The 26,031-nt window shown below is 32.7% G+C and overlaps 2 protein-coding genes and 1 pseudogene across 2 annotated transcripts; 2 read left to right on the top strand and 1 right to left on the bottom strand.

Annotated features, from left to right (window-relative positions):
• Positions 1-43: 43 nt before the first annotated feature.
• Positions 44-2,803, bottom strand: LOC107955433 (TOM1-like protein 2; annotated as a pseudogene).
• A 6,263-nt stretch (positions 2,804-9,066) lies between these two features.
• Positions 9,067-13,294, top strand: LOC107955432 (mitochondrial inner membrane protease subunit 2). Its single transcript, XM_016891220.2, has 5 exons — positions 9,067-9,569; positions 11,338-11,510; positions 12,054-12,237; positions 12,514-12,620; positions 12,717-13,294. Exons 1-5 carry the CDS (start codon positions 9,498-9,500, stop codon positions 12,796-12,798), a joined length of 618 nt encoding a protein of 205 aa, XP_016746709.1. The 5' UTR covers positions 9,067-9,497; the 3' UTR covers positions 12,799-13,294.
• A 2,998-nt stretch (positions 13,295-16,292) lies between these two features.
• On the top strand, positions 16,293-22,160 carry LOC107955431 (U-box domain-containing protein 3). The gene is made up of 5 exons (XM_016891216.2): positions 16,293-16,567; positions 17,870-18,150; positions 19,057-19,173; positions 19,361-21,256; positions 21,682-22,160. Exons 2-5 carry the CDS (start codon positions 17,875-17,877, stop codon positions 21,742-21,744), a joined length of 2,352 nt encoding a protein of 783 aa, XP_016746705.2. The 5' UTR covers positions 16,293-16,567; positions 17,870-17,874; the 3' UTR covers positions 21,745-22,160.
• Positions 22,161-26,031: the final 3,871 nt, after the last annotated feature.

Genomic DNA, 26,031 nt, shown 5'->3' on the forward strand with positions numbered 1-26,031 from the left:
GTCCTATTATAGATATATATTTAATATTTTAATTATAATCTAATAAAAGAAAAGAAAAATGGTAGTTAATTAACAAACGAAATGTAATTACACAACTGAGTAACTAGTCATCGTGATTGGACAACACAATCTTTTTCACTAATTACAATAAGCCAACCGTAAAGTTACCAGCCCCAGAAGTCATGCAACTTGAATTAAACCTAGACCCTCTCAGTTCTCGTTCCATGTTTTCATATCAATGCTGGACTCAATACCATCTGCTTTTGGGGAAGCACTCATCTTGGTTTCATTATGGGTGGGCATGGATGCACTGGTCTTGGTTTTGTCGTGGGCCGAAAGCGCTGCTCCCACTGTACTTTCCTTATCGGTCTCCACAGGAGCAGCAGGATTAGCCGCAGCTGTGTCAAATTTTGAACCAGTTTCCAGTCCCTCAAATTTGGAGATGACTTGTTGAAGCTCATCATTCAGATTCAATGCCTCAAAGAGGATACCATCGTCATCACTAATGCTTTCTATGATCATATGAATAGCAAGCTGTGACTGCTTGCACTTCTCCAGCATGCTCTCTGTCAGCTCATCCTGCAAGCACACAGGGACATTTTTCAGAGTTTTTCAGCATTGTATAAATCGAATTTTAAAAGAACATGTAGTAATTCCTACAAACTTGGTTGGAAGAACAAAAAGATTCACGATGCTGCTAACAAAAAGCATTTTGAAAAATATAATAAAAACTTAAATGCAGAAGCATTTCATTATCCTAGCATGCCTCACAGGTCAATAGCAAGTACAAATTATGAATTATGGAAGTTAAATCTCCAATACTTCTACAAGTTAAAATTTTGTCCTATCATCCAATGATATAGTATTGAATGACGAAAGCTACACAGCAAAAATGGTTGGATATGTAACAAGATCTACAAACTACAAACTACATGATTACAATTAAATCATGCTTTCGTGCTAGAAGCAGAAGAATTACCTTTGCCGGTTTTGGCTCTGTTCCTGTACTCAATATGCTAGAGAGCACCTCAAGGCTGTTCTGAGTTACTTCAAAAAGTTCCTTCTTTTGCTCAACAGATAAACTCCCGTAATTATAGGCAAAATCATTACCCTGCAATCCTGTGTTATTGGCAGGATAATTTTCAGGGGGAGGCAATGGCTCTCCATATAAGATTCCAGAGTCTGGTACAAGGGAGATGAGTTCTCATCATCATCACCCACTGGCAGTTGTGCGCTTCTTTCTTTCAAGCTCTAGTTTACGTTAAAAAAGGAGGAAAAAAGTAAGAAAAAAGCTGGAAAATTAAAGCCTTTAATGCATGATGGCTTGCATGCAATTGGAAGAACCATCCCTGGTAAGCTCGAAAGTATCCAAAAGATGACAAATTGACAATTCCTAATGTGCATGTACAAGATAATTTATGAAACATAAAATATCAACAAAAAGATATAAGAAATAAAACCACATGTAGTAGGACCCTTCTTGTTAAAAGTTCTTCAAGAAACGCATATTTTTACTGTTAAAATGGATTATGAAGCATCAAAACGTCATAAGAGTAATGGGAGCATAATGAAGTAAGAATCAAAAGTAAACTTAGAAGCTTATATAGCTCGACTTAAGGACAAATAGCCTGCAAATTGGCATTTCCAGCATTTTAGTTCCATCATATATTGAGAAAATGGAGTAAAACAGAGCTACACTTAAGAGTAGGGAAAAAGAAAACCTCACTGTTTCTAGTACCCATTCTCCAAATCATTTTAATGTGATACCAAAGAGGCTTTAGAGGCAGGGAAAGGAGTGGAAGAACAAGAATCATGTTTATGATTAATGATGGCAATTCGGTATCATCAGCACTACTAAAAGTCTAACTCCCCAAAAACATGTCAGCCTTTCAACATCAGAGCAAAAACATAAAAGTTGTATATCAGTGGATTGATAGATTCTATTAGTATGATGCCATAATGAAACTATAAATGCCATTATTGCCTAGTTATTCTCATCAAAATACCAGTAAAAACTATGTGGAACTAAACCAACATACAAAGAAATAACATCAACAGTTGAAAGAATATGAATCAAAGCGAAAAAAGGGTTTACCATATAAGTTTGGTGAAACACAGGTAGGTATGCAAGATCATCAGACTGTCCCCAACCACGAATCAAGTCAAAAGCTTTTTCTCTATTCTGGTGATATGTTTGCGGATTCTGGATGATCTTAACCATCTCTTCCAACACTTTCTCCGAAGCCACCTCGGAAGCTACCTTCTCGCAATTCACAGTACAAGCTTCCAACAAATCAAGACTCAACCTTTGGCTGGTAGCATTTTTCCCGGATATCTTCTTTTTTATGGCCCTAACAATTTCGGTCCCATTGAACTCCTCACTATTGATCATAGACCATATCCTCATATTCATTCCCCAATTAGGTTCTTCTAAGGTCTCTAATGTGGCTTCATCTACAAGTTTCGATTCGGGTGTTGGCCCTTGTAGAATTTCCTTCATTTTCCCACTAACCATTCTACTCATTTGAGCTCCACCAGTTTTCAATTTCTCACCCCATTGAGCTAGTTTCATTTTATCCATACTCTCCTTGTTTTCCCTACTGTTTAAATCAAATCCCCAATTCAAGCTATTTTGTTAAAAAAAACTAATTTAAAAGAAATCAAATTCGTCAATATTACCCAAAATAAAACATGGCTTTGTTTACTAACAGTGAAACAACAAACACATAGTAAATGGGTAAATTAAGATAATAGCATAGACAGAAAGAGAAAAAGAAGAAAAAACAACAATAATAATAATAATAATTTAACGAACCTCAAGTGAGATATGGCAGAAGAGACAAGTTGGGGGGTTTTGGGTTAGAAGTAGAATAAATTTTCCTCTTATCAGTTCGTTGAAGAAGAAAGAGAGAGAGAGAGAGAGAGGTGAAAATGACAGATGGCGATGAGAGGAATGGTCCAAGCCTAAGATACACGTGGCTAATGGGCCCTATGAGACGCATCCCTCTCAAACAAGTCGTATCCGGCCCCTGTGTTAAATATTGTGAAAATGAAAATAAAAAATAAAAAGCAATTTATGATTATGTCTTTTTTACCATATTTAATGGCTATATGCCGGTTATTTTTTTAATTGACCTTTAGGTCGTTTTCTTTTATTTTTTAGAGAAATAGATTATTTTTGAAAAGAGAGTGTGAAAGAATACGTAGAAAGCGCGTCTAATTAAATGCGCTCTCACTTCCTTCTCTCGATGATTTTTTTAAAAAAAATTAGGGTTAAGGTTAAATTTTTTGTTAGGAATTAAGGTTTAAGATTTAGGAGTAAAGTTGTGAAAGTTTATAGGTAGATTTTCCACTATCTACTAACATTCATATAATGGAAAAATAGCTACTTTAAGCGCTACTTCAAGTATCAATTATAATTTTTCTAACGATTGAATTTTTACTATTTTTATAATTTAGCCTCTATACCTTAATAATTCACTAATTCGATAAAGGCACATATCCAAAGTTACTTATTTCATATCAAATATTATATATGAAAAATTACGTATAATTTATATTAGAATTTAACAAAGAAAAATATAAGTTGCAATAAAAAAATAAACTCAAAAATTGATTTTTTTATTGATGTCATTTATACTTACATCACAAAAAGTAAATGAAAAATATATCATCAATGTTATGAGGCCAAATGTGTGCCATAGAGCAATGGCTGACGATTGCGCGTAGGATTTCTATGTACAAGTGGTGGTGCTGACTCCTCCTCTTCATCATGATTATCGTTCTCATATTATTTGTCTTCACGTCGACCCTTGTACTCATCTTTATCTCCATCATTGTCTTCATCTTTCACAACCATCGACTTTGTCTTCGTCTCCATCGCATTCATCTGTGCTTGAGTGCGGTGTCGTCCTAGCCTTCTATCATGTGTCATCCACTCTACGAGAACGTGGTTGTGTCGATGACCCACCTCGATAAAACAACAACACGGTAGGTGTTTGTGACACTATCAAAAAATAACTATATGATGTCACAAAACCCAGATATGTCGTTATTGAAGTGGGCATCGATATTGACATTGATGACAGCATCGGTGTCGTCATCGTTATTGGTACACGTGTCAACATCCGTGTCAGCATGAGGGCATAGAATGTTGGGGACATATGTGCCCCAAAAAACACATTTGTGAGAGGTGTAGATGCAGGGTGTTACGATAGTAAAAAGTGTGGTGCTTGTGAAAAAAATACGAAGTTAATGAAATGAACAGGAATAAGTGGAGTGAACTAATCGGATGTGGTGTAGACATTGGTGGCGCTTGTTGTGTTGGAGATAGAGACGAACTCGTCGCGGCACCTCCTCCAAACCTACGCTGCTGGGGCGATAGTTGTGGCATCTTTTGACGAAGTTACCTACTCATCGCCTCCACCGACAACATATATAGCTTGCTAACGACTTTGAACCAAGATATGTACTCTAAACAGGTCATCGTGTCCGATAAAAAAAAGGGTTCGTGAATGGGTAATAATTTCATCCCACAATCTCAAATGTTAATGTACTCATTATGGTAATCTCGCCAATTTTCGTTGGTCTTCCCTTGCAAATCAAGTTTGTGCCGTGCTTTCATTTTGAGTGCTGGCGGCGAAATTTTTTGTCTCCATTCAAACTGTCGCATTACTTCATCTGATTTGTGCATCTCCACCGTTGCGTACGCTACCAATGACACCGCATACTCTGAATGGCCAAAAATTTTGATGGAACACATTTTATGATATTCGGATCAGCGCATGACATTCATTCAAACTATAGTTCACAATTGTAAATCATGTTATGTGCAGAATTTTAAATTACAAAACATTACTTAATTATCATAGGCTTGAAAAAATCAGTAATTATGCTTGGCTTCTGAGCATTAATATAACAACAATTGAGTATCTTCGAGCTACTTCGATAATCCCACGTAACTCGGCCCACGATTTCACTTATTCAAGCGATATGTTAATTCAAACATATAATAAGTAAACGAAATTTACTTTATTAACTACATATTATTATCAAATTATTTTTACCTTATCACCAATGGGAACGTATAAGGCTCGTTTACTCTGGGACGTAGAAATGATGGTTGTCACCATGCTCATGACTGCAGCAGGAGCAAACAACAACCCATTAACATCTTATATGGTCTCATTGTCTGACATAACTATCAGTACAACGTGGCCAACATGATTGATCCCCAATTTAATCGTCTGCATTCTTTATAGACAACTAAGTGTAGTAGCCACATTATGTGTACCAAATTCCGAGAATTATCGAGCACTAGAATGCCTCTTATTAACCTCAGGATGAATGCCCGAACGTATTGTTCTTTGACAACATCAGGCACGTTCAGAGGAAGTTCTTTGAAAATAGTTTTCAACTACTTCATATCTATCTGATCACCTTGAAATTTATTTGACACCTTCTCCAAAAATGCCTCGCAAAGGTCTTCTTTATCGGGAACGACCGCTAACCCCGTAACGATTGACCCATCCACCAGTAAATTGAGTTGTAAAGCTACGTCCTCGAGTGTGATTGTACACTCGATGCATGGAAGATGGAATGCGTGTGTCTCGGGTCTCCACCTTTCCACCAACACGCTAATGAGTGTAGGATCCAATTTGCAACCCCCGAGTATACGAGACACATGTAAGAATCCCATGTCTTGCATATAACCATGAATTTCGGTGTCTGGGCTATTTGACAAATTATGTATAAACTCCTCAAAAATACAATCATCCGCCTATTTGTATCGACAAAATAAAATATTTTAAAATTTTAAAAGAACTTTAAATTTAACTTAATTGAAAATAACGAAATTTAAAAATACGTTTTACCATTATCACTTGAGCGGGAAATGTGTTTTTCATCGAAACGAACCAAAGAGCTTGTCATTCGTGAAAATTAAATCGAAATGAATATATGAAATAATTAAATAAAACTATAGTATTTTTAAACAAAGCGTATAGGAAAATTTCAAACAAAAATTGAGAAAATTGAGACAATTGAGAGAGCTAAAAGTTGAGAGAGAATAGAGAGAGTTGAATTTGAGTAAAAAGAATGAAAAATGGCCTAATATTTATAGGAAAAAAAATTATTATCGGCCCTTTTAAAATTTTTTACCGTTGTCAGCGTTTAAAAACTAATTGGGAAAATGATCGTTGAAGGAAAGTGCATCTAGCTGAACATGCTTTCACACACTCTCTCCAAATGCAAACTATTTCTCTAATTTAAAAAAAAGGCCTAAAAAGACATATATTTCTATTTTAGCCAAACTTATTTGAAAACAAAAATTTAACAGTAGTGACTAATTCGCACAATTATCTTATTTAAAATTACTAAATTGAGAAAAAAAGTTAGTAACCAAAATAGGACAGACTCTATCTTAGAGTGAACATGGGTATAGTTTACCATTTAATTTTTATCTTCTTTCTTTATTTAACTTCTTTTATTCTCATTGTCTTTTTTCTATCTTCTCTCGCAAAGTCAACAGGTAACAACTGGTGTATTATTTAAACTAAATTCAAATAGTGATATTGATTATTGAGTTGACCCGTGTGATAATCCATATTTGAATACATTTAGGGTGGTTCAGATGGGCAATGAGATGTGGTGCGTTTAGTTTTATTTTTGTCTTACGTTATAATATCCTACAATATCTAATTTTTAAACCATCACTATTTTTTCATTAACCGCAAGTAAATGCACCGCACATTCAAACTCACCCTTAAATTAAAAAGTCACGGTAAGCCATCATGTCTTTACTTGCTTTTGTAAGGACATCCATTGAAAATAAGAGCTTGTTCAAAGTACTTGTAAAATATATAGAAAGCCATGATTTTGTCATTTTTATTTCGCTAACAGTTTGAACTTTTTACCCTTTTAACTAACCTCAAACTGGTATCCACTTGCTAATCTCTCTTTCTCTAGGTTTGGTGCATGATTTAATCAATGTCATTCACATAGGGTAACAAAGGTGAAAGATGAATGTAGTTATTAGATTTGCACCTTTTAGGTTCTCTTGAATAGTAATACCATATGTAATATCTCCATATTTTGGTCTTTGAGAAAAAATAAGTGTTTCATAAGTGAATTAAGTACTGGGAGAGAAAGTATGGATAAAGAAATTTGATAAGGATTAAATTGAAATTTTATGAAAGTTAAATGACTAAAAGTGCAAATTTATCATTTCAGGAAAAGGGGCAAAATTTAAGAAATATTTTTTTATGAATGTGATATGGGCATGTATTGACATTTGTAAATGGAAAATTGATATAGCGACTAAATTGAATAAAGTGAAAAAGTATAGGGACTAAAGTTAAAAATTTTCATTTTATGGAAAGGGGACCCAAATGAAAAGTTTTCATATTTAATTGATATTTTGGAGGCATAATGATGAAATTAAAATTTTCATGCAATGAGGTGTAAATGAGAGAAAAAACTAATGATAATTAAGCATGAAATGTGATTGGTTGATAAGATAATGATGAAATTGATAGAAAAAGAAAAGTATATAAATTTTCTATAAAATTTGAAGGTTGAATGAAAGAAGCTTGGGGCAGTAAAAAGAAAAAGGTGGGGGGGGGGAGGGGGGAGAAGAAAGGAAAGAAAGAAACGGACAAAATAGAGAAATAAAAAGGAAAATCTCCCATGCATTTTTCTTGAGTTTTTCTTTAAAGCCATAACTTATATGAAGACGAGAGTGAAGGGAAATGTTGGGAATGTAAAGAGAAATGTTCATTTCAAGTGAAGAAATAGATAAGTACTTAACTGAATTTATGTTTACTTACCTTAATTTAGGTGTTTGAGTATTTAAATTTAGTATGAAATAACTAAGTAAGATACAAATTTGAAAGTATACTATGATGAATGAAATTTAAAAGTTATGTGATTAAGTTAAATTATTGTAATAATTATGCTTAAATAGAGGTTAGTCATGAATGTCGAAATTTATAAGTGAGTAAGAATGAAAGTAAATATTCTTTATTGAATAAGACATGCTTTAGTAATTGAATATGTATAATGAATATAATGATGAATACGTGAATAGAAGTTGGTAATGTAAGAGAGAAAAGAAAGGATGTCTGAAATTAAAATGAAATGTTTACATATACATGCATTGAAAGGAAATTGAAAAATTAGTATATGATTATATGTGAAGCTAAATGTCAATGAATGATACGATATATGACATGATTATGGTTATGGTGTGATGAAAGGCCGAGGGTTTGGTTGGGAATAGGGTTGGTGAAACGGGGGTTACGAGGGGTGAAAGGTATACTAGAGTTCTATTTATGATATGTTCATGTTTATGTTTTGCAGAACATGGTGTACAGGTTAGATACTGGAGTTTTGTTATCAAAGTTTCATTAAAGACGAGAGTTTTGTTTTGGCCTAGGACTCTGTGAGTTCTGTTATCGATATTCTCATTATGGTCAAGATATGTAAAAGACATAAGCAACACGTGATACGTAAATGGAAAGTTATATGATATGATAAGCCGTAAAGTAAGTGAAAATGTATGATTATATGAAAGAAAAAATAACGAATTTAGTTTAATGATATGTAAAATTAAAAAGTGAAATACATTAAATATGTAAGATACTGTTTATGATCTGTAAACAATAAAAACGATACATGACATTAAAATGATAATATCAGAAATTATATGACCAAATAATAGAAATAATTAATAAAATCAACTAAAATACTTTGTAAGTTTAATAATAGGTTGCATGAAATAAGTAAGATTATGTTATTTCATAGTATAAGCAGTTTATTGATTTATTTTAATTTAAATGATTTAAAATATGCTTAAATAAATAAAACTGTAAGCTACGAATTTAATTAGGTACTTACTAAGTTATTCACGTAGCTTAATGCATTTATTTTAAACGGGTAAGTAAAAGACAAAAGTAGTAAAGATTTGAAAGTTTCTACTTCAGTTGGGATCACATCACTTCTCAAGCTTCAAGTTCAAGCTCAAGCTCTTTCGTATATAAATTTTGGACCTTAAATTGGCATGTACTTAGGCTTATTAGTAATAACGTGAATTATGTATGAAAGATAATGTTTTGTGTTATAAGTTAACTCGGTTATAATGAAATAAAAATAAGTTTAAGTGATGAGTTTAGTGTTAAATGTAACATTTTTTACTTGGATCTGTTATCGAATTAGGTGAGGGGTACCACACTACATTTGGTAGGAGTATTATTTTTCATCGTGTTTTAGTATACAAGTTAGCAATAAACTAATTTCAAATAGTATATTCAGTGACCAAAATGTAACAATAACAATAGTGACTATATTATAATTTTTTAAAATTAAGTGACCAAAACATATTTTAGAACATAGATGAGTGACAAAACCTATAACTTATCCCCAAAAAAATTGAAAGGAGCTTTAGCTAAAAGACCTCGCAACAAGAATTCCAACGAAGCAGTGTAGTTAGCAACTCGGCAATGGCTTCTTTGTCGACTTGGTGTAGGTACATACGTCACAAGCTCGAGTACTCCTTCTCTCTTAGCTGGAAGGTCACATCTCATTATCTTATTCTTATCTCTTTCATTTAGTATCGTTTTTTTTTCATTTGCTTCTGATTTTATTTATTTTGATTTTGATTTTGATTTTCATGTTTTCTTGTATATACGTGAAGAAATTTATGTTTTTGGAGCACTGGACTTTTTTTTTCTGTTTTGATGATATTTGGAATTTGACTTCTTTTGATGGTTGATTTATTGGCTAAAGGCGGAGATTTTTCTTTCTTTCTTTTTTTTTTTGGGGGGGGGGGAAGGGGGCGGATTTGGGTAGTTTTGTGATGTTTTGAATTTGTTCTTTTAATGCATGAGATTTTTTTTGGCTTATTTGATTGTTATTGTTTAGGGTTTTTAGAATGTTTAGCTTCATCGTTGTACTGAATTTTAGTGATAATGGTTCTGATATCCGAATGTCATATTTTTTTAACCTTTTATTTTTAATGATTTTTAATGAACTCCAATGGTGGTTACATGATAAATTCTTACAATTGTTCAAAAATGCATCGAGTATAATGCTAGCTTGATCTTGATATTTCTAAAAACCTGTTTCCCAGATAGAATTTTGAAATCAGTGTTTGAATCTCGGTTTAGTCGTGGAAAAGAGTATGATGCATTCACTTGCATTATAGTCTTGATGCAAGTATTATTTTGAAGCTTGTTCGAGTGGTAAAGGTGGCACTCTAAGTCCACCTTTTTGGGGTTTAAAAAGGTGTTAGATCATATATTCCATGTTGTAACTAATAGTATATTTGGGAAGTGGGTGGAAAAATAAATCATGTTATGAAAGATGAGTGAGAGCAATCACTCTTGGTTCTTTCTCCGTTTGTACCATATACGGCATTAAATTTCCATTCACTAGTGCTTATACTTTTGAGTTGAAAAAGCCTGGCATATTTGGTGTTTTTTCGTGAGTGAACATGTGCTAGGATCAGGGCAACCGTTTATTTCTTGAACTATTGTTGGGCATCATTTTTAAATAATGATTCCATAATTTTCGTTTAGTACTCATTATTTATCTGAGTGCTGCTTCAAGATCTAGTAGGCATGGCGTCAAAATCTTTGTTAAGGCATGTACACTTTGTGAATGATTCATTTCAACATTGGATTGGAATAGACAGGAGAAGGAATTAATTTAATTTTTGAAGGTTAATTTTTTTTCTTTGCGCTTGCTTCCTATTTCATGAGATCCAATCAGGCTTAAGTGGAGGGAAATTGTAGTTCATGTTATCACCTTAATGATGAATTGCAATGAGATTTGCTGTACTACAACTTTTGCGGTCAATTGGTCACAAAAGATATATTGTTTGAAACTCTTGCCTTAGTTAACCACCATGCTTATTGCCAGGCTTCTATAGCCATAGACAAATTTCAGCAAACCATTCTTCCGGCTTTAGCCTGATGCCAAAAACTGGAATGAAACATTCAAGAATAAGCTATCAACTTCAAGTTTCATTTCATCAAGACAAACTGTGTATTATTATACATTTTTCTTAGCCGAATCATTTTTCATATCAATAGAAGTTCTTACTTGGAAAAGTTGGAATTTGAGAGGATTATATGAATATTTTTATATAAAAAGGTTCATCATCTTTATTTGTAAAATCTTCTTGCTTAACTTATGATGCAGAGGTACTTCTGTTGATAATTGAACTTCTTAAATCTTATTTGTTCCTGTGGTTGGTTCTGCTTTGATTTTGTTCTGCATAAATTATACTGGTTTCAGAAATGCAGAATTTCTGATAGATCTTTACTTGATATGGAACAGAGCTATAAGAGAGGTCTAATCAGTGACCGGGAATTATATGATACAGTTTGGAAAAATGTATTTCAAGGAAAATTGACTTACTTACACTGGAATAAGGGAGAGGCAATGGCCCCAACAATTGGAGAACAAGCAAGTACTCTTCTTGTTCGAAAGATTCCAATTGCTGACCCAACGTAATACATATTTTTTCCCTTAAATAGTGTTCTTCTTGTTATTATTATCATTGAGTGAATGGTTTATCCCTTTTCAATTATGCAGCATTTTGAGAGTTGTTATTCTCGGCACAGTTCCCTAAAGATTCACTACACTTCTTACTGCACCTGAGAATTATCTTATGGTTTCATAACCCTGGTTGAGTTGGCCCATTGCAAATTGTGATGATTCCACTTCAATCATCCCAAGGATCTATGCGTGTAGATGTTTCTGACCTAACCTCTGTGAAGGGTTTTAAATTTTATTTTTATGCAGTGTTGTAAATATGCATGCACATTAATCATATGAAGGTATGCCTATATGCAAATATGTGTGATGATTACCATAGGTAAACAGCACTTGGACATGGCATCTTCACTCATGAGTCACGAGTTGATGTTGTCCAAGCAGATTTTCTTAGGATAACTTTTTTTTTCCCTGCCATCTCTTTGCAATACCATATTACCCTTTTATTTTGGGTGTGATTTCATTGTTCCCTAACTTCATGCATAACTTCTGGGCAGTCGAGTTTTTCTTGGAGATGTTATTGTCTTGAAGGACCCTGACAATTCAGAAAACTATCTGGTCAGAAGATTGGCTGCCACAGAAGGATATGAAATGGTGTCAAAGGATGAAAAAGATGAGCCATTTGTTCTTGAAAAGGACCAATGCTGGGTATTGGCTGACAACGACAAATTGAAGCCCAAGGTATAAAATATAGGTAGTACAACTAATCAAAGTTTTCATTGCTACTCATAACAATCACTATGCATCATTAAGATCTGGGGAAACATATAACAGTTATCTTGTTCATAATCTTTATTCTAGAGGCTCTTTATCTCTTTAAAATAGTCAGCAAAGTTCTTTAATCCAATTTGTCTGAGTAATGAATACCATCGATTTAATTATTACCTGGCTTTTGTAGAAACTGGTTCGTATTCTTCATTTTCCTTTGTTTCATTTTTTCTTCTTTTGAGATGATAGGAAGCTAAGGACAGTCGGTTATTTGGTCCTGTTTCTATGACCGACATAGTTGGTCGAGTTATATATAGTCTGCGAACAGCTGTTGACCATGGTCCTGTTCTGAACAGGTACCTCCATTACTTGTAATTATTTGTCTCAAACCATTAGATTTAGCATCTGGTGAAAGTATGTTGACTGCTGAAACTTTCATGTTCCTTGAACAGTCATTACGGCATGCGGAAGGATTCTTCGCTGTTGGAAATAGAGCTGGATGTCAATGACATGATGAAAAATCACAAAGCCTAAACCGTCCACCACTTGATGCTGACTCCTTTGGTTCTATCTATAGTCTTTATTGCCCATATTCCTCCGTGGGTATCATTTTAGTTCGACATGGAAATGAAAGGAGAGAAAAATAAAAAAAGAAACGAGGGTGTTTTGGGTTCATGTGTTATTCAGGATCTGCTTTTGTCCTTTAGGAAGCACAACAATCTGGGTAATTTTCTTCATAACTTTTTCCAGCCGAAGAACTCGAAAGGCAGCCTGTCTTGAAATGAGTTTCTAGCTTGAAAAACTTGGCTAAACAAGGTAAGACTATTAGGAATTAGGGCAGGGAGGCATCATTGTCTTTGGTTGGTCATTGTTTTTAATCTTCCTGTTCTTCATTAGTTATGATTTGGTATTTTGCCTCTGTTAATTGCTGTAGAATTATTATGAAAGAATGGGTCCAGCTGACAATATATGATCTGAAAATTGGTAAATCAAAGAAATGCTTCTTGCCTTGTTTGTTGGGCACTTTAAACTCCTGGAAAAGCTGACCAAAATGTAGTCAGAAGCTTTTAATGATGTCCCGCCCCAGACAATTGTCATCTTAGTCTTAGAAGTGGACCATTCAAGTTGGTGTCCCCTTTCAATCACATGGCTTGCAATGCCCACAATTTGCTATATAGTACAACTTTACACACAAAATTTTATATCCTATTAATATGTATTGTACTAACAAAGATCTTGCATTTGAAGTTGGCAGTATTAGAAACTCCTGCATTTGGTTCATTTCAAGCAGAACCACAAATATCCATTGAAATATGTTTTAGTAGGGATGGGTGGAGACTTGGTTGTTTCAAATGCTATTACATCTGCTTATGCCACTTGATGAGGGGATTGGGAGACTTTGTTTGATGTTGATGAAATATGGTGTAATAGCTGGCAATGGATCATCATCTCAATAGGATAAAAATGGGGGCAAGCTGTTATAATTAAGGCAGCTAAGGACACTAAAACTTGGCTTTCTTTGTGCATTATTCATATGTAACCAATGAAAACAATCCATATGGGGGGCTCAACTTTTTGTCAATTCAATTGGCTGCTACACTTTAAAAAAAAATAATCTTTTTTAAAAAAATTATATAAATAAATTGAATTATTATTTTTTCATTTGGATATGATATGCATATTTTATCTTTTTGGATTAAATCATTAAGGTTGACCCTTTTTCTCTATTATTGGATGAATATTTAGAATAATCATTGTGAATTTTTTTATTTATTTCATAAATAGTCTTAAAAATTGATACGTGTTTTCTTTTCAAATATTTTATTATATTTTTATAGGGCCTTGTCATCTTTTAATTTTATTTGTAAAATTTAAAAACGGTATTAAATATTTTTTCTCATTTATTTATTTATTAATAAAGGGTTGGATGTCCCGTAAAAAAAAGGGGATCGTTTAGAAATACAAATTTTCAAGTAAAATATTCGTTACCAATTAAACAACAATATTTACCTATAAAAATCTATAAAGTTAGAACAGCAAATCAAAGGAATGCACTATTTTTTTAAATTTAATTATAAAAATATACATTATTGTAAAATTATAGTATAATAATTTATTTAGTCTTCTAATTTTATAAAAAAAATTATTTTAACCTTTCATTTAATTTTTCGTTATTTAACCTTTAAACTTATATTATTTATCAATTTGTCTCAAAATAATTAAAAAAGTTAATATCGGTTAAATTTATTGACGTGACGCATACGTAAATGTTACGTCAGTAATTAATTAATTTTTTTAATTTTTAAAAACTTAAAAATTCATTTAAAAAATTTAAAAATCATTAAATTTATTTTAAAAATAAAAAATACTCTTTTTAATTTAAAAAAAATAATTAATTAAAATTTATATATAATTTTTTTATCATATGGAAAAAAGTTATCCCATTAAAGTGTCAAACAAAGTTTTAACCACCACAATAAATAAATCTGGACTATTATTATTTTATTATTTTTGGTTACCTATTTTTATAATTCTTTAATAGTAAATGAATCTACAGAAATGCCGTCCATGGTCAACATTGATTAGTGGAGGGGAATTTCTGACAATCTAAATATGTATTTACATACATATTGTTGGTTTGAAGAAGACAAACTACACCTCTAATATATATATATATAATTTATCTTGTCCATTAAAAATATCAATGGAAAATGACAGGAGATTGATATTTTCTTCCTTTTGATTGAAACTTGAAAATTGAGTTTCATCATCTACCACCCATCTTTTGCATATTTCCAATATTTTAAACACCATCATTTTCAGATTGAATTTTTTAGTGTATAAATGTGTGAATTCATTTTCCATAATTTTTATGGATAGTTAATTAATTTAATTTAATTCGATATATTCATAAAACATTAATTGACTTTATAGAATAAAATTTTAAGTGGTAGGAACAACATTGGTCGATGGATTAGTGCATATATTGAGAAATTATTCATGATGGTAATTTTCTACCCTACAAGGTAATATATACAATAGCTCAATTAGATGGTCTGGGTGTTTCTATTGGGAAGAAGAGTATCTAGCAGTAAAGGAACCACGTGTAGCATTCAATTGTCAATGAGCACTTCAGAAAGGTTATGCCTAAGCTTCCGAATCTCTCCAGCAAAACCTAGATCAACCAATATAGATGTTTGCTCTATTTACCTCTTCAATGTACTATCTTCGTAGGTCCTCGTATTATGTTGATAATGGATCGAACGATGGAAATGACAATCACAAATATAGAACTTACATAACTCTTTGGTCAAATGAGGCCAAACACACCTCACTCATCCATCAATTGCATCATTTTTTTTATAGGGTACCCGAGTGCACAATTTGAGTTCATTTTATAGGCATGTAAAGTAAACAACGAGATAATGATAACGTGCCAATCCAAGATCTATTGTAGCAAAATGTAGCTTAAAATCATTATCCACCGGGTTGTGGAACTCATACACTATGTTAGTGTCATTAACATCCATGAGTAGCGATGTTTTTAAAAGAAACTTGACACCTATAAATACTTAGAGGTCAATTTAAATTTTTATAAAAAATTATTCAAATTATGTTATACATTTTTTATTTTTTTAATAAATAATTTGATATCTATGAGTATTAAAATAATTTTAAAATAATTATTTTAATTTCAACGAAATACGAAAAACATGACCGTATAAAAATTTTTATAAAACTTGACATCCATCAATATTAAAATATTCTTAAAAATATTAATAACTTTGAAAAATTTCAGGATAATATACTTTAGTGTACTCAAACTTATATCCTCTTAAATTCATAACAATATTCTAATCAAGCTAAAACCAAATACACTAAATACATATTTAAACAAAAAAAAGCCAAGCCCCTTGGCTCCATTTTATTTTTGTTTCATCTAAATCATGATTGATATTAATTAATCTTCCCCCACTCTTAATTAATTTTTTCCTCAAAACCCAACAAATCTTCCACCAAATAGGGCCCATCCTGTTTACCCTTTTGCTTTCCTTTTTCCAGTATTTTCCCTTTTTGTTTTTCCAGTTTCTTTATTTTCTTGCAGCTCTCTCTCATGCAGCTTTGCTGAGGAAGGCAAATAAATGAAAAGAAAGTATATAGAAGCTGAGGTTGAAGTTATTATGTTTTGATGCTTAAAGGGTTAATATTTGCTTATTTCCATTGAAGATATTTCATTACTCAAATGTCTACCAAGATCTGTGTTTATTTCGTTTCACCTGCTTAAACCCATTTCAGGAAAGAGGTATAACATGCTTCCTCTGTATGTTTAAATATTAGTTTTTCATTTTTTTTAAAAATTTTATAACATTTCTGCTGTTTTCGATTGTATAAACTGATGATTTTTTTTTCTGGTCTTGGTTATATAAACTGGCTTTGTTGTTTTGGAATTGGGTTTTAAGAGAAACCGGGTAATTTTCCTGCTTTTTCATCTGTATTTTCTTGGTGGACTGTGGAGAAGTATTTCAATTATAAGAAAAATAAAAGAAACCCTTTTTTTTGTTGGTTTAGTGAATTTGCGTAATACCCTTTTTCTCTGATGCTGATAGCTAAATGGCAGAAACTGGAAATTTGGATCTTATGGTAGCCATTTTAAACGTAGTTTTTGATGTTGTTGAACTTCAAACTCTTAATAAGCTTTCTTCAGTTTCTAAATGAAGGGTGAAGAGATTTTTATCATTGAAGTTTAAGAGCTTTTTTTTTTTAATCAAGCTTTTCTACAACAAATAAACTATGAAATCAATTTTATAAGATTTCAGTAGCTTTTGTTTTTGTGCTTTCCAATATCACAATTGCTATTTGTGTTTGTTTCTCATGAGATAATTAGTACAAAGCTTCTTTCACATGCCAAGCTATTATTAATTTGTGGAGATCTTATCTTTTATTTTTTTTTCATAGTATTATATTTTGTTGGAATAGTCTAGCCTTTCCTAAATGGGAAAAAGTCAATATGGAGAATGCCATGAATGTGTAAAAAATATATTTTCTTTAAAAAAAGTCTTCCTTTTTATTAATACTTGAAGTGCTAATGCTATGGGGATTGAACATTGAACCTTGACTATTGTAACTAAGAGTCCAACAGTCCACAAATAGATAACATTATTGTTGACCAGCCAAAAGCCTTTTTCTTACACTGAATCTTATAAAATCTGATATTTTATTTGATGTTTTTTTAATTGGGAATTTAGTCAAGTGGATTTCCTTAGATAGTGGAAAAATATCAATTTCCATGGCATTGGTGAACAAGTAATTTTCGTGAGCAGTGTATGTGTTTGTATGTGTTCCTCAGATATACATCAATCAAAGCCTTTCTCTTACTATAAAAAGATGTACAAATTAATCTTTTATCTTTTTGATTGACATCTAATGAGTGGGCTTCCTTAGATTATGGGAAAAAAGGCAACACAGATAATGATGCAAGCTTAAGTTTTTTCAAAGGCACTCCTGTACTTATGAACAGATTATGCCTGAGCAATTTTTATACTATTTTGATTTATAAGTTTTTTCTTTTTTCTTTATAAATTCTGTATGCTTCATTGATATACAGGTCAGATGGACACAACCTCCGTGAGATGTCTTATTAACAGTATTGCTCGATTTGCTCATCTTGTATCATGCCAGACCAGAAAAGTTGTTCCTATTGGAAAGGATTACCGGAATATGGTTGTTGTGTTAAAACTTTTAAAACCGCTGCTTGATGATGTTGTTGATTGTGAGATACCTTCAGATGAAATTCTGTGTAAAGAGTGTGAAGAGCTAGACATGCTTGTTAATGAGGCTCGAGAATTCATGGAGAACTGGTGTCCTAAGATGAGCAAAATCCACATGGTAAGTTTAATCTTAGTCTTTACTTTCGTGAAATGGTACCTAAAAAAAAAAAAGTAGTTCTGGAATCAAGGAATCATGTTTCCTCCGATTTGTCAATGTTTTTTGGTTCTATTATTTGTTTGTTATTTATTGTTCATGTATGAAAAACCAGTTTTCCTTCAATTCGGTCTGGCTTAGGTGTTGTTTTTATGCACAGAGGAATCAAATAGTACCCACCATCAAATTTTTATTGTATGAAGCCATTGATAGGGTGGATGTCCAGCTTCTTTAATGGCAGGAAACATGAGTATTAAGGATCTAAAATTGGCCTTATGTGAGATTTGTTAAAGTTTCAGTTAATTGTAGGTTATCATAGTTCATAGAAGAAAACTTCAATGATTGATTGCAAATATAACCCAACTTGTTATAGATTGCAAGAAAATCCATTTCTCGTATATGTAACACAGTCAAAATTTAAAGGTAACAAGGATGGTGCCAATTAGGTATTAAAATGTAATACTTTGTGGAAGAACACTTAGAGTGATAAAGTGGCAAAGCTAATCCAGTTTACAATAGATTGCAATAAAGTACATATCTTTCCTCATGTTTATTCTGCAATTGAATGCAGCATTTAGTAAAACGAATAAGAATTGTGCCAGCTATCCTAATTGTTAAAGTTCTTTGATATACCAAGGACCTAAGATCAAATGGTGCCTTCATCACAAGGAGTGGCAGTTCAGGGGTAGGAGGAAGGGAAAGGGAGGACTTCCTCTATTGTGCCCTAGTTGCTCCAAGAAAAGAAGCTTGAATGTTGGATGTTGATATGTATTATGCATGCCTTTCCCTCTTGAATAAAAGAAATAGGATTTTCATGCTTCTAATACTATCCCGTTCAAATACTTATTTTTGTTTTGAAAACATGTACAGGTTCTCCAGAGTGAGCCTTTTCTGATAAAAATGCAAAGCTCTTCACTTCAGATATGTCACATATTATATAAATCGTTGCAGTCATCACCATCAACTTCAAGTATAACCAGTGTTCAGGTAAGAATAAATCAAGTGTGTTGCTTAAATAGTATGCTTAGATGACAAACATGCTGCTCGTTTTCTTTTTCACAAATTTTGTTGCCCTTTTAGACATTATTAAGGCAGCTGGATGTCAACTGCTATCACTTTCTCGGTGCTGAGTTGGCTTTGAGTAGTGAAACTAATTGATGTTCAACTGTTTCAGCACTGTATTCGGGAAATTAAATGTCTGAACCTGGAGAGACTATCAGAAAATATAGGAGATGCTTTGAGAAGTCTAAAAGATGGCGCTATTCCTTGTACTGATCATCTGGTAAAAGTTATCAAGTCACTGAACTTGACGTCAAACCAGGAATTGTTAAAAGAAACTGTGGCAGTGGAAAAAGAGAGAATGAATGCTCAAGCTAACAACGCGAAAGGGAAATTAGATCAAATCAATCAAATTGTGGATCTCATCTCTCATATACGTGATTATATGCTTAAAATTGAGCATTTTGAACCCACAAGTGGCATTTTGATCCCTCCACATTTTGTTTGCCCCCTTTCATTGGAACTTATGATGGATCCTGTTATTGTGGCTTCTGGGCAAACTTATGACAGGGCCTCCATCCAGAAGTGGTTTGACAGTGGACTGACCATTTGCCCAAAGACTCGTCAGACACTAAAACATACAAATCTCACTCCAAATTTTACGGTGAAAGCTATGCTAGCAAATTGGTGTGACAAAAACAACTTACAACTTTCCAATCGCACTGGGCATGCTAAACTTGTCTCAATCTCTTCTCCTTCAAATCATAAATCCTCCCAAGATTTAACTCATACTGATAGCTTCTGTTGCTTTGCAAACAGTAGTAGTTCCACATCGAGATCATCAATTGAGGTTGGGTCTGGTTTAGAGAAGCTGAAGATTGGCATCTCATCTAGATATAGCGGACAATGCAATAGATGCCAAAGTGTGGAGATTGACAAGTATGACCAATCCTCCGATCATTCATATATTCACAGCAGAACTGAATCAGCAGCAAGTGAAGTTTCCAGTATTGATTATATGCCTCCTGCTTTAAATGACTTGTCAAGAAGGTTGAAGAAACCTGAAATGAATGAGGTAGCTGAAATTTCATCCAAGGGTCTTGGCACTTTTCCTATAAGAAAAGATTCTGGATTTTCTTCATGGACATCAGGCAAGCAGTTGCAGGTCTCTGGAGCAAAAGTAGAAGAGGCAGTTAATGGAAACCATGATTATAACAGAGCATACTCCATTACGTTTTCTGGGTCAGGATGTGATGATTTAACCACAACTTCCCATGTGATGAAATTAGTAGACAACCTCAAAAGCCTATCAAATGAAGTCCAAACTAAAGCTGCTCTAGAATTGCGCCTTCTTGCAAAGAACAACATGGAGAATCGTATAATTATTGGTCGCTGTGGTGCTATTGCACCATTACTATCTCTACTGTACTCAGAAGTGAAGCTAACCCAAGAGCATGCTGTTACAGCCCTTTTAAATCTTTCAATCAGTGAAGATAATAAGGCTATTATTGCAAAATCAGGAGCAATAGAGCCACTGATTCATGTTTTAAAGTCTGGAAATGATGGAGCCAAAGAAAATTCCGCGGCAGCTTTGTTCAGTCTTTCTGCCTTGGAAGATTACAAGGCAAGGATTGGACGCTCTGGTGCTGTCAAAGCCTTGGTGAATCTTCTGAGCTCAGGAACATTGAGAGGGAAAAAAGATGCTGCTACTGCTTTATTTAACTTATCAATCTTCCATGAAAATAAGGCTCGTATGGCTCAAGCAGGTGCTGTAAAATACCTCGTCCAGTTAATGGACCCTGATAGTGGGATGGTTGACAAGGCAGTTGCCCTTCTCTCAAACCTGTCGACAGTTGCGGAAGGGCGTGTGGCAATTGTACGAGAAGGTGGTGTCCCATTACTAGTTGAAATTCTTGAATCAGGATCACAGAGGGGTAAGGAGAATGCTGCATCTGTATTGCTGCAACTATGCCTTAATAGTCCCAAGTTCTGTACCCTGGTTTTGCAAGAAGGGGCTGTGCCACCCCTTGTCGCATTGTCCCAGTCTGGCACGCCAAGAGCAAAAGAAAAGGTATGCAGCTTAGTTCTTTTCTCTTCTATTATGTTGATGTGGTCCTTGCATTCTCTGCTTCTGTATCTGGGTCTTAACAAGCAAAATTGTAATCACGTTCCTTTTGTAGTCATTTGCCTGTAAAATTGAATTGTAATTGTATTCTTGACGGGTTTTACCAGTTTTCCATTTGTTTATCAGAAATTAGACCTTGCATTTGTGATTCTAATTGTAACTACTTAGAAGGGTAGGAAAAATGTGTTATGTTCCCACACCTATTGTGGAAGGTAGTGACATCACATCAGAAAGGCATAAGATGTTTTTGTAAAGCTCATTAATCATGATTGCTTATTAATTACATGTTTGATTACTTTTTAATCTAAAGAAAAATAAATTCTGGATGCACATGAGAAAAGACATGGTAATTTAGTTTTCCCCTGTTGCAGGCACAGCAGCTTCTCAGTCACTTCCGGAATCAGAGAGAAGGTGCCACTGGGAAGAGCAAGTAAAAGCTGACTAACTTTGTTATATTTTTCTTGTATGATTTTTTGATATCGTACTCCATGTAAGTTGTTCTATCTCAATTGGTCCTTTTGGAGCTCACTTTTCATACATTCTTTAGTCATCCAGCTATATGCATTAGAATATGAACTCTATTTTTTTAATACCCTTTTTAAATATGGTTAGGATATGGGGAAATAGGTTATAACCATTCCGATGAGGTGGTGGGTTGTCTATAATTTTCTGCATAATTTTCCTTGGAAAACTTAACTTGCCACAGCATCGAGTGTACGTTTCCATTTAGTTTTAGTTTATGTAGTAACAGATTTGGCCTTAGATTTGTAGATATGTTGTACATATGCTATAGACTCTTGTAATCTGCTGTAGGATCTTGTTGAAAGATATTTTTGCTATTTGTTGTCAATTATTCCATTTTTGTGCCCTTGTTCTTATTCCATTTTTGTGCCCTTGTTCTTAATCTTGTACCTTAACAGGCACTGGATTTTCAAAGTGTTTTAAGGTTAGCTGAAATAATTTCTTTTTTATGTGTTTTCTCCCTCTTCATTTTTTAAACTTCTTCTAATGGTTTGCCGCCCTGCTATTCACTTTCTTAACTAAGGAAATCAAATTGTTGACCATAATAATCAAGATTGAAGCCCATCCATTCACTTCATTTTTGAAGGAAAAGCACAAACCACATTAAGCTGGCTAGCATCTATGGCCATATCCAGTAAAACCACGATTTATTTCCTCTATTTTACATTCTCTGGGTGAATTTCTTTGCAAGTTACAACTAAAGCAAGCCAACATGTTCAATGATCCAACAACATCCAAAACCTTCAAAGCTATCAAATCGACTAAAGGCAAATAGTAGACAAACTAAATGATACATACAAAGCTTTGCTTGTTACTGCAGCTGTGATATGATTGTACGTTGGTTTTTCCCATCATTGTCACCTGAAACTTGCAGCTGGGTCCTACTCCTACTGGTATGAGTTACTGTCTAGAAAAAAGAGAAAGTAACCAAGGCTAGCTCTGGTTCACTCATATGTTGTGCATGGCATGGATCCATAATATCCTTCTTGTTACTGTTCCCTGTATTGACCTTTCAGTCTGATCCCTGACGTGATCAATTCTTATTCATGAAATCTCTACTTTGATCCTACATGATCTTTCAACAGTGTTCTTTTCGTGTGAAAAAGGTGAGATCCAAACCCCACATCGAAGTATGATGTAAATTCATACTTTCTGACCAAAGATTAAATGGACATCATACTTCTTGTCATTTGAGAGTGATGTTAAAAAGGGTCTTTAGATTAGTGAGGAATAGAAGATTATGTTTCATTGAATCTGTCCAAAAAATAAAGAAAAGGGAGCATTGCCTACTTCAAGTAGTGGATGCTGCTTTTTTAGTCACAATTAACCTGTGAAATCATCCAACTTCAGAACAAATTCATTTGATTGAGGTCGGTCATGGCTGTATATATCTGATTTCCAACTGGAAACATCAAGCACCACCAAACATTAAATCCTTCCAGATTTGACTAAAATGTCAACTATTGAGGAATAGCTATCATTTTCCTTCTCTTTTTTGATAAGAGGTCAGGTAGGGATATTTGAGGTTCAAACCCTTGGCTTGGGGTTAATCAAAACTTGAAAGCAATCCAGATGTTTTGTCACTACAATGGATATATATACACCCACACATGAAACAAAGGGATATATGGTTAAGAGCTTGGATTTCTTCATGGTCTGGTCTGAAGTAAATTATTTAAGTTATCGAATTCATAAACAAGTCTAATTAGGATTTAGAAGAATTTGAGATTTTCTTTGGGATTTTTGCTTAATGACAAATAATTAAAACATGAATATAACATAAATAAAATGTGTAGATATGAATATAATATTTTTGATATAAAATTATTACACAAAAACGCATAGGTAAAAATATCATGGAAGTCTCTATAGTAGGAGTCTAATCGTATTTTGTCCTCCACAAAAAAAAAGGTAAATTAATCCCTGTATGTTAGATCAAAGAGCAAACATGTCATTTTTATTAAAATTTCATTCTTTTGTATTATTAAAACTAGTGTGGTTGACAAAATTACAAGACAGTGACATGTGGTGTGCCTTGTATACCATATATTAATGAACAGAGACCAATTTCTTAACTCTAACTTACATGGATTAATTTATCATTTTGAATAGAAAGAACAAAATATAATTTGACTCTAAGTATAAAGATTTCCATCATACTTTCTCCATTTTTCGAATGAAAATACTACATGAATGGGATCTATTGTATTGAGGGTCCAAAAATGGAAGACCAGCTTTTAAGCAAAGCAAAATTTTTGTCCCTCTCTTCAATATTAGACAATAACTTGCTAACACCCTCATGTACTGAATGGTACAGTCTTTTGTACCCTCTTAAAGGAAGCTTATAATTCATATCCCTTTACACTGTAGGATTAACAATTGTTTTTCTATCAAGATTTTTGAGTTAAAAAAGTCAGTTAAGTGTTAATTCGATTGACATGGGAATTGTTGTCGATGCAAGATAAAGTGAGTTCGAGTGTATTGAAGTGCATTATCCTCCTATTCATGAGTTTAGAAGAAGCGATGAGTAATTCTAAGCATTATATAAAAAAATAGATATAATCAGAATTTATAATAATACTATAAAAATTTAATAAGAGATTATGTGGTAGGTGGTAGCCTACTTTTAGATATTTTTCATTTATCAAATACCTTTTAAGTCAACAAAACTACAGTAAATTAGTTGACCAGTAACATATAACTTTTATTATTTTATTAACTTTGGCATTAATTAATGACTACCTTAATTAATTAACACCCAAATTTACCAATAAATTACCAAATTTCAGGTAAAGATTATGAAACGTTGTTCATTCTTACGGGTAAAGATCGAATATCTGACTTCATGATTAAGGGGTGAGGGGAGCAACCAATTAAAAAATGTTTATAGCTCTATTTTAAATTTTAGAATTTTTTAAGTAATTAAATAATTTTTCAATAATTATTAGGTTTATATTCATAATATGATAAACTAAGAGGCTAAAAAATCATAAGAGAAACTTAAAAAAATATAATTATAAAATTAAAAAATAATTATAAACTTAAAAACAATGAAACTTTTATGGAGATTGTGTCCTACTTTTAGTTTAAATTATAATTTTATATTATTCTATGATGACTTTTAATTAAAAAATATTTATCTTTATTGAATAATAATTAGAGTATGCCAATCTACCCCACCACATGTTTCCAAAAGCATTACATATGATTTGGATTCCACAAATCAGGAAGAATATTATTACTAATTATTTCATTTATTTAATAATATAAATACGAGTATTGGTTTAAATTATACTCAATTTCATTTATCCCTCTCGGTTCTAATATATCACTATCCATTCTCATATATATAATGCATATAAATTAATTAAGTTTTAATTAAGCATTACTTTTGTCGATTAAGTCTTAGCTCGATTAGCATGAATATTGTTGCCAATGTAAGGTGACATAGGTCTTGAGCACATTATCCTCCTATTTATGAGTTGGGGAGGGACTATAAATAATTCTAAGTATTATGTCAAAAAGAATCTATAATAAATTTTAAAGAATAATTTCGTTAATTTCAAATAACAAAAAATATTTTACATAAAATCATTCAAACAATAAAAAAAATCAATTTTTCCTGTTTCAAAAATTATTTTTAATGAAGAGAAATTCATGACTTTCCTAGTCCACCTAGTATATTATATATTGAGTAGTACTATGATGAGCATTTTCCTACATTTGACATTATATGTGGTATTCAACATTGTGACGTTTCCAAGGTGATGCAATATGTTTGGGTCCATTTGCAATCACATCCAAAATCGATTTATGTACACCAGAAAATTAAACTGCCACATGATATGTTTCACGATATTTATGTAAGTCGGTCGAATCAGGTTCGAAAATACAGAAACCAAACCCTAATCCTTAAGTTTTGCATTTAAAATATATTTGGTGGGTGGGTATATTAATAAAAATATGTTAATAAATGATCATATTTAATATTATTTAGAGAAAATAATTCTTATAATTGATTTTAAATAAAATATAAATTCATATTTTTATTTATAAATTAGGCTAAATTAGGCTTAAAATATGAATTTTTTAATTAAGCTTTTAAGTCGTTTTTTTTAATTTAGGAAAATAGACTATTTCTAGAGAGTGTGTGTGAAAATATGCCCAGCTGGATGCGTTTTACCTTTAAGTTGCATTTT

The sequence above is a fragment of the Gossypium hirsutum genome, chromosome A07 (assembly GCF_007990345.1).
Source record: "Gossypium hirsutum isolate 1008001.06 chromosome A07, Gossypium_hirsutum_v2.1, whole genome shotgun sequence".
Classification (NCBI taxonomy): Eukaryota; Viridiplantae; Streptophyta; class Magnoliopsida; order Malvales; family Malvaceae; genus Gossypium; species Gossypium hirsutum.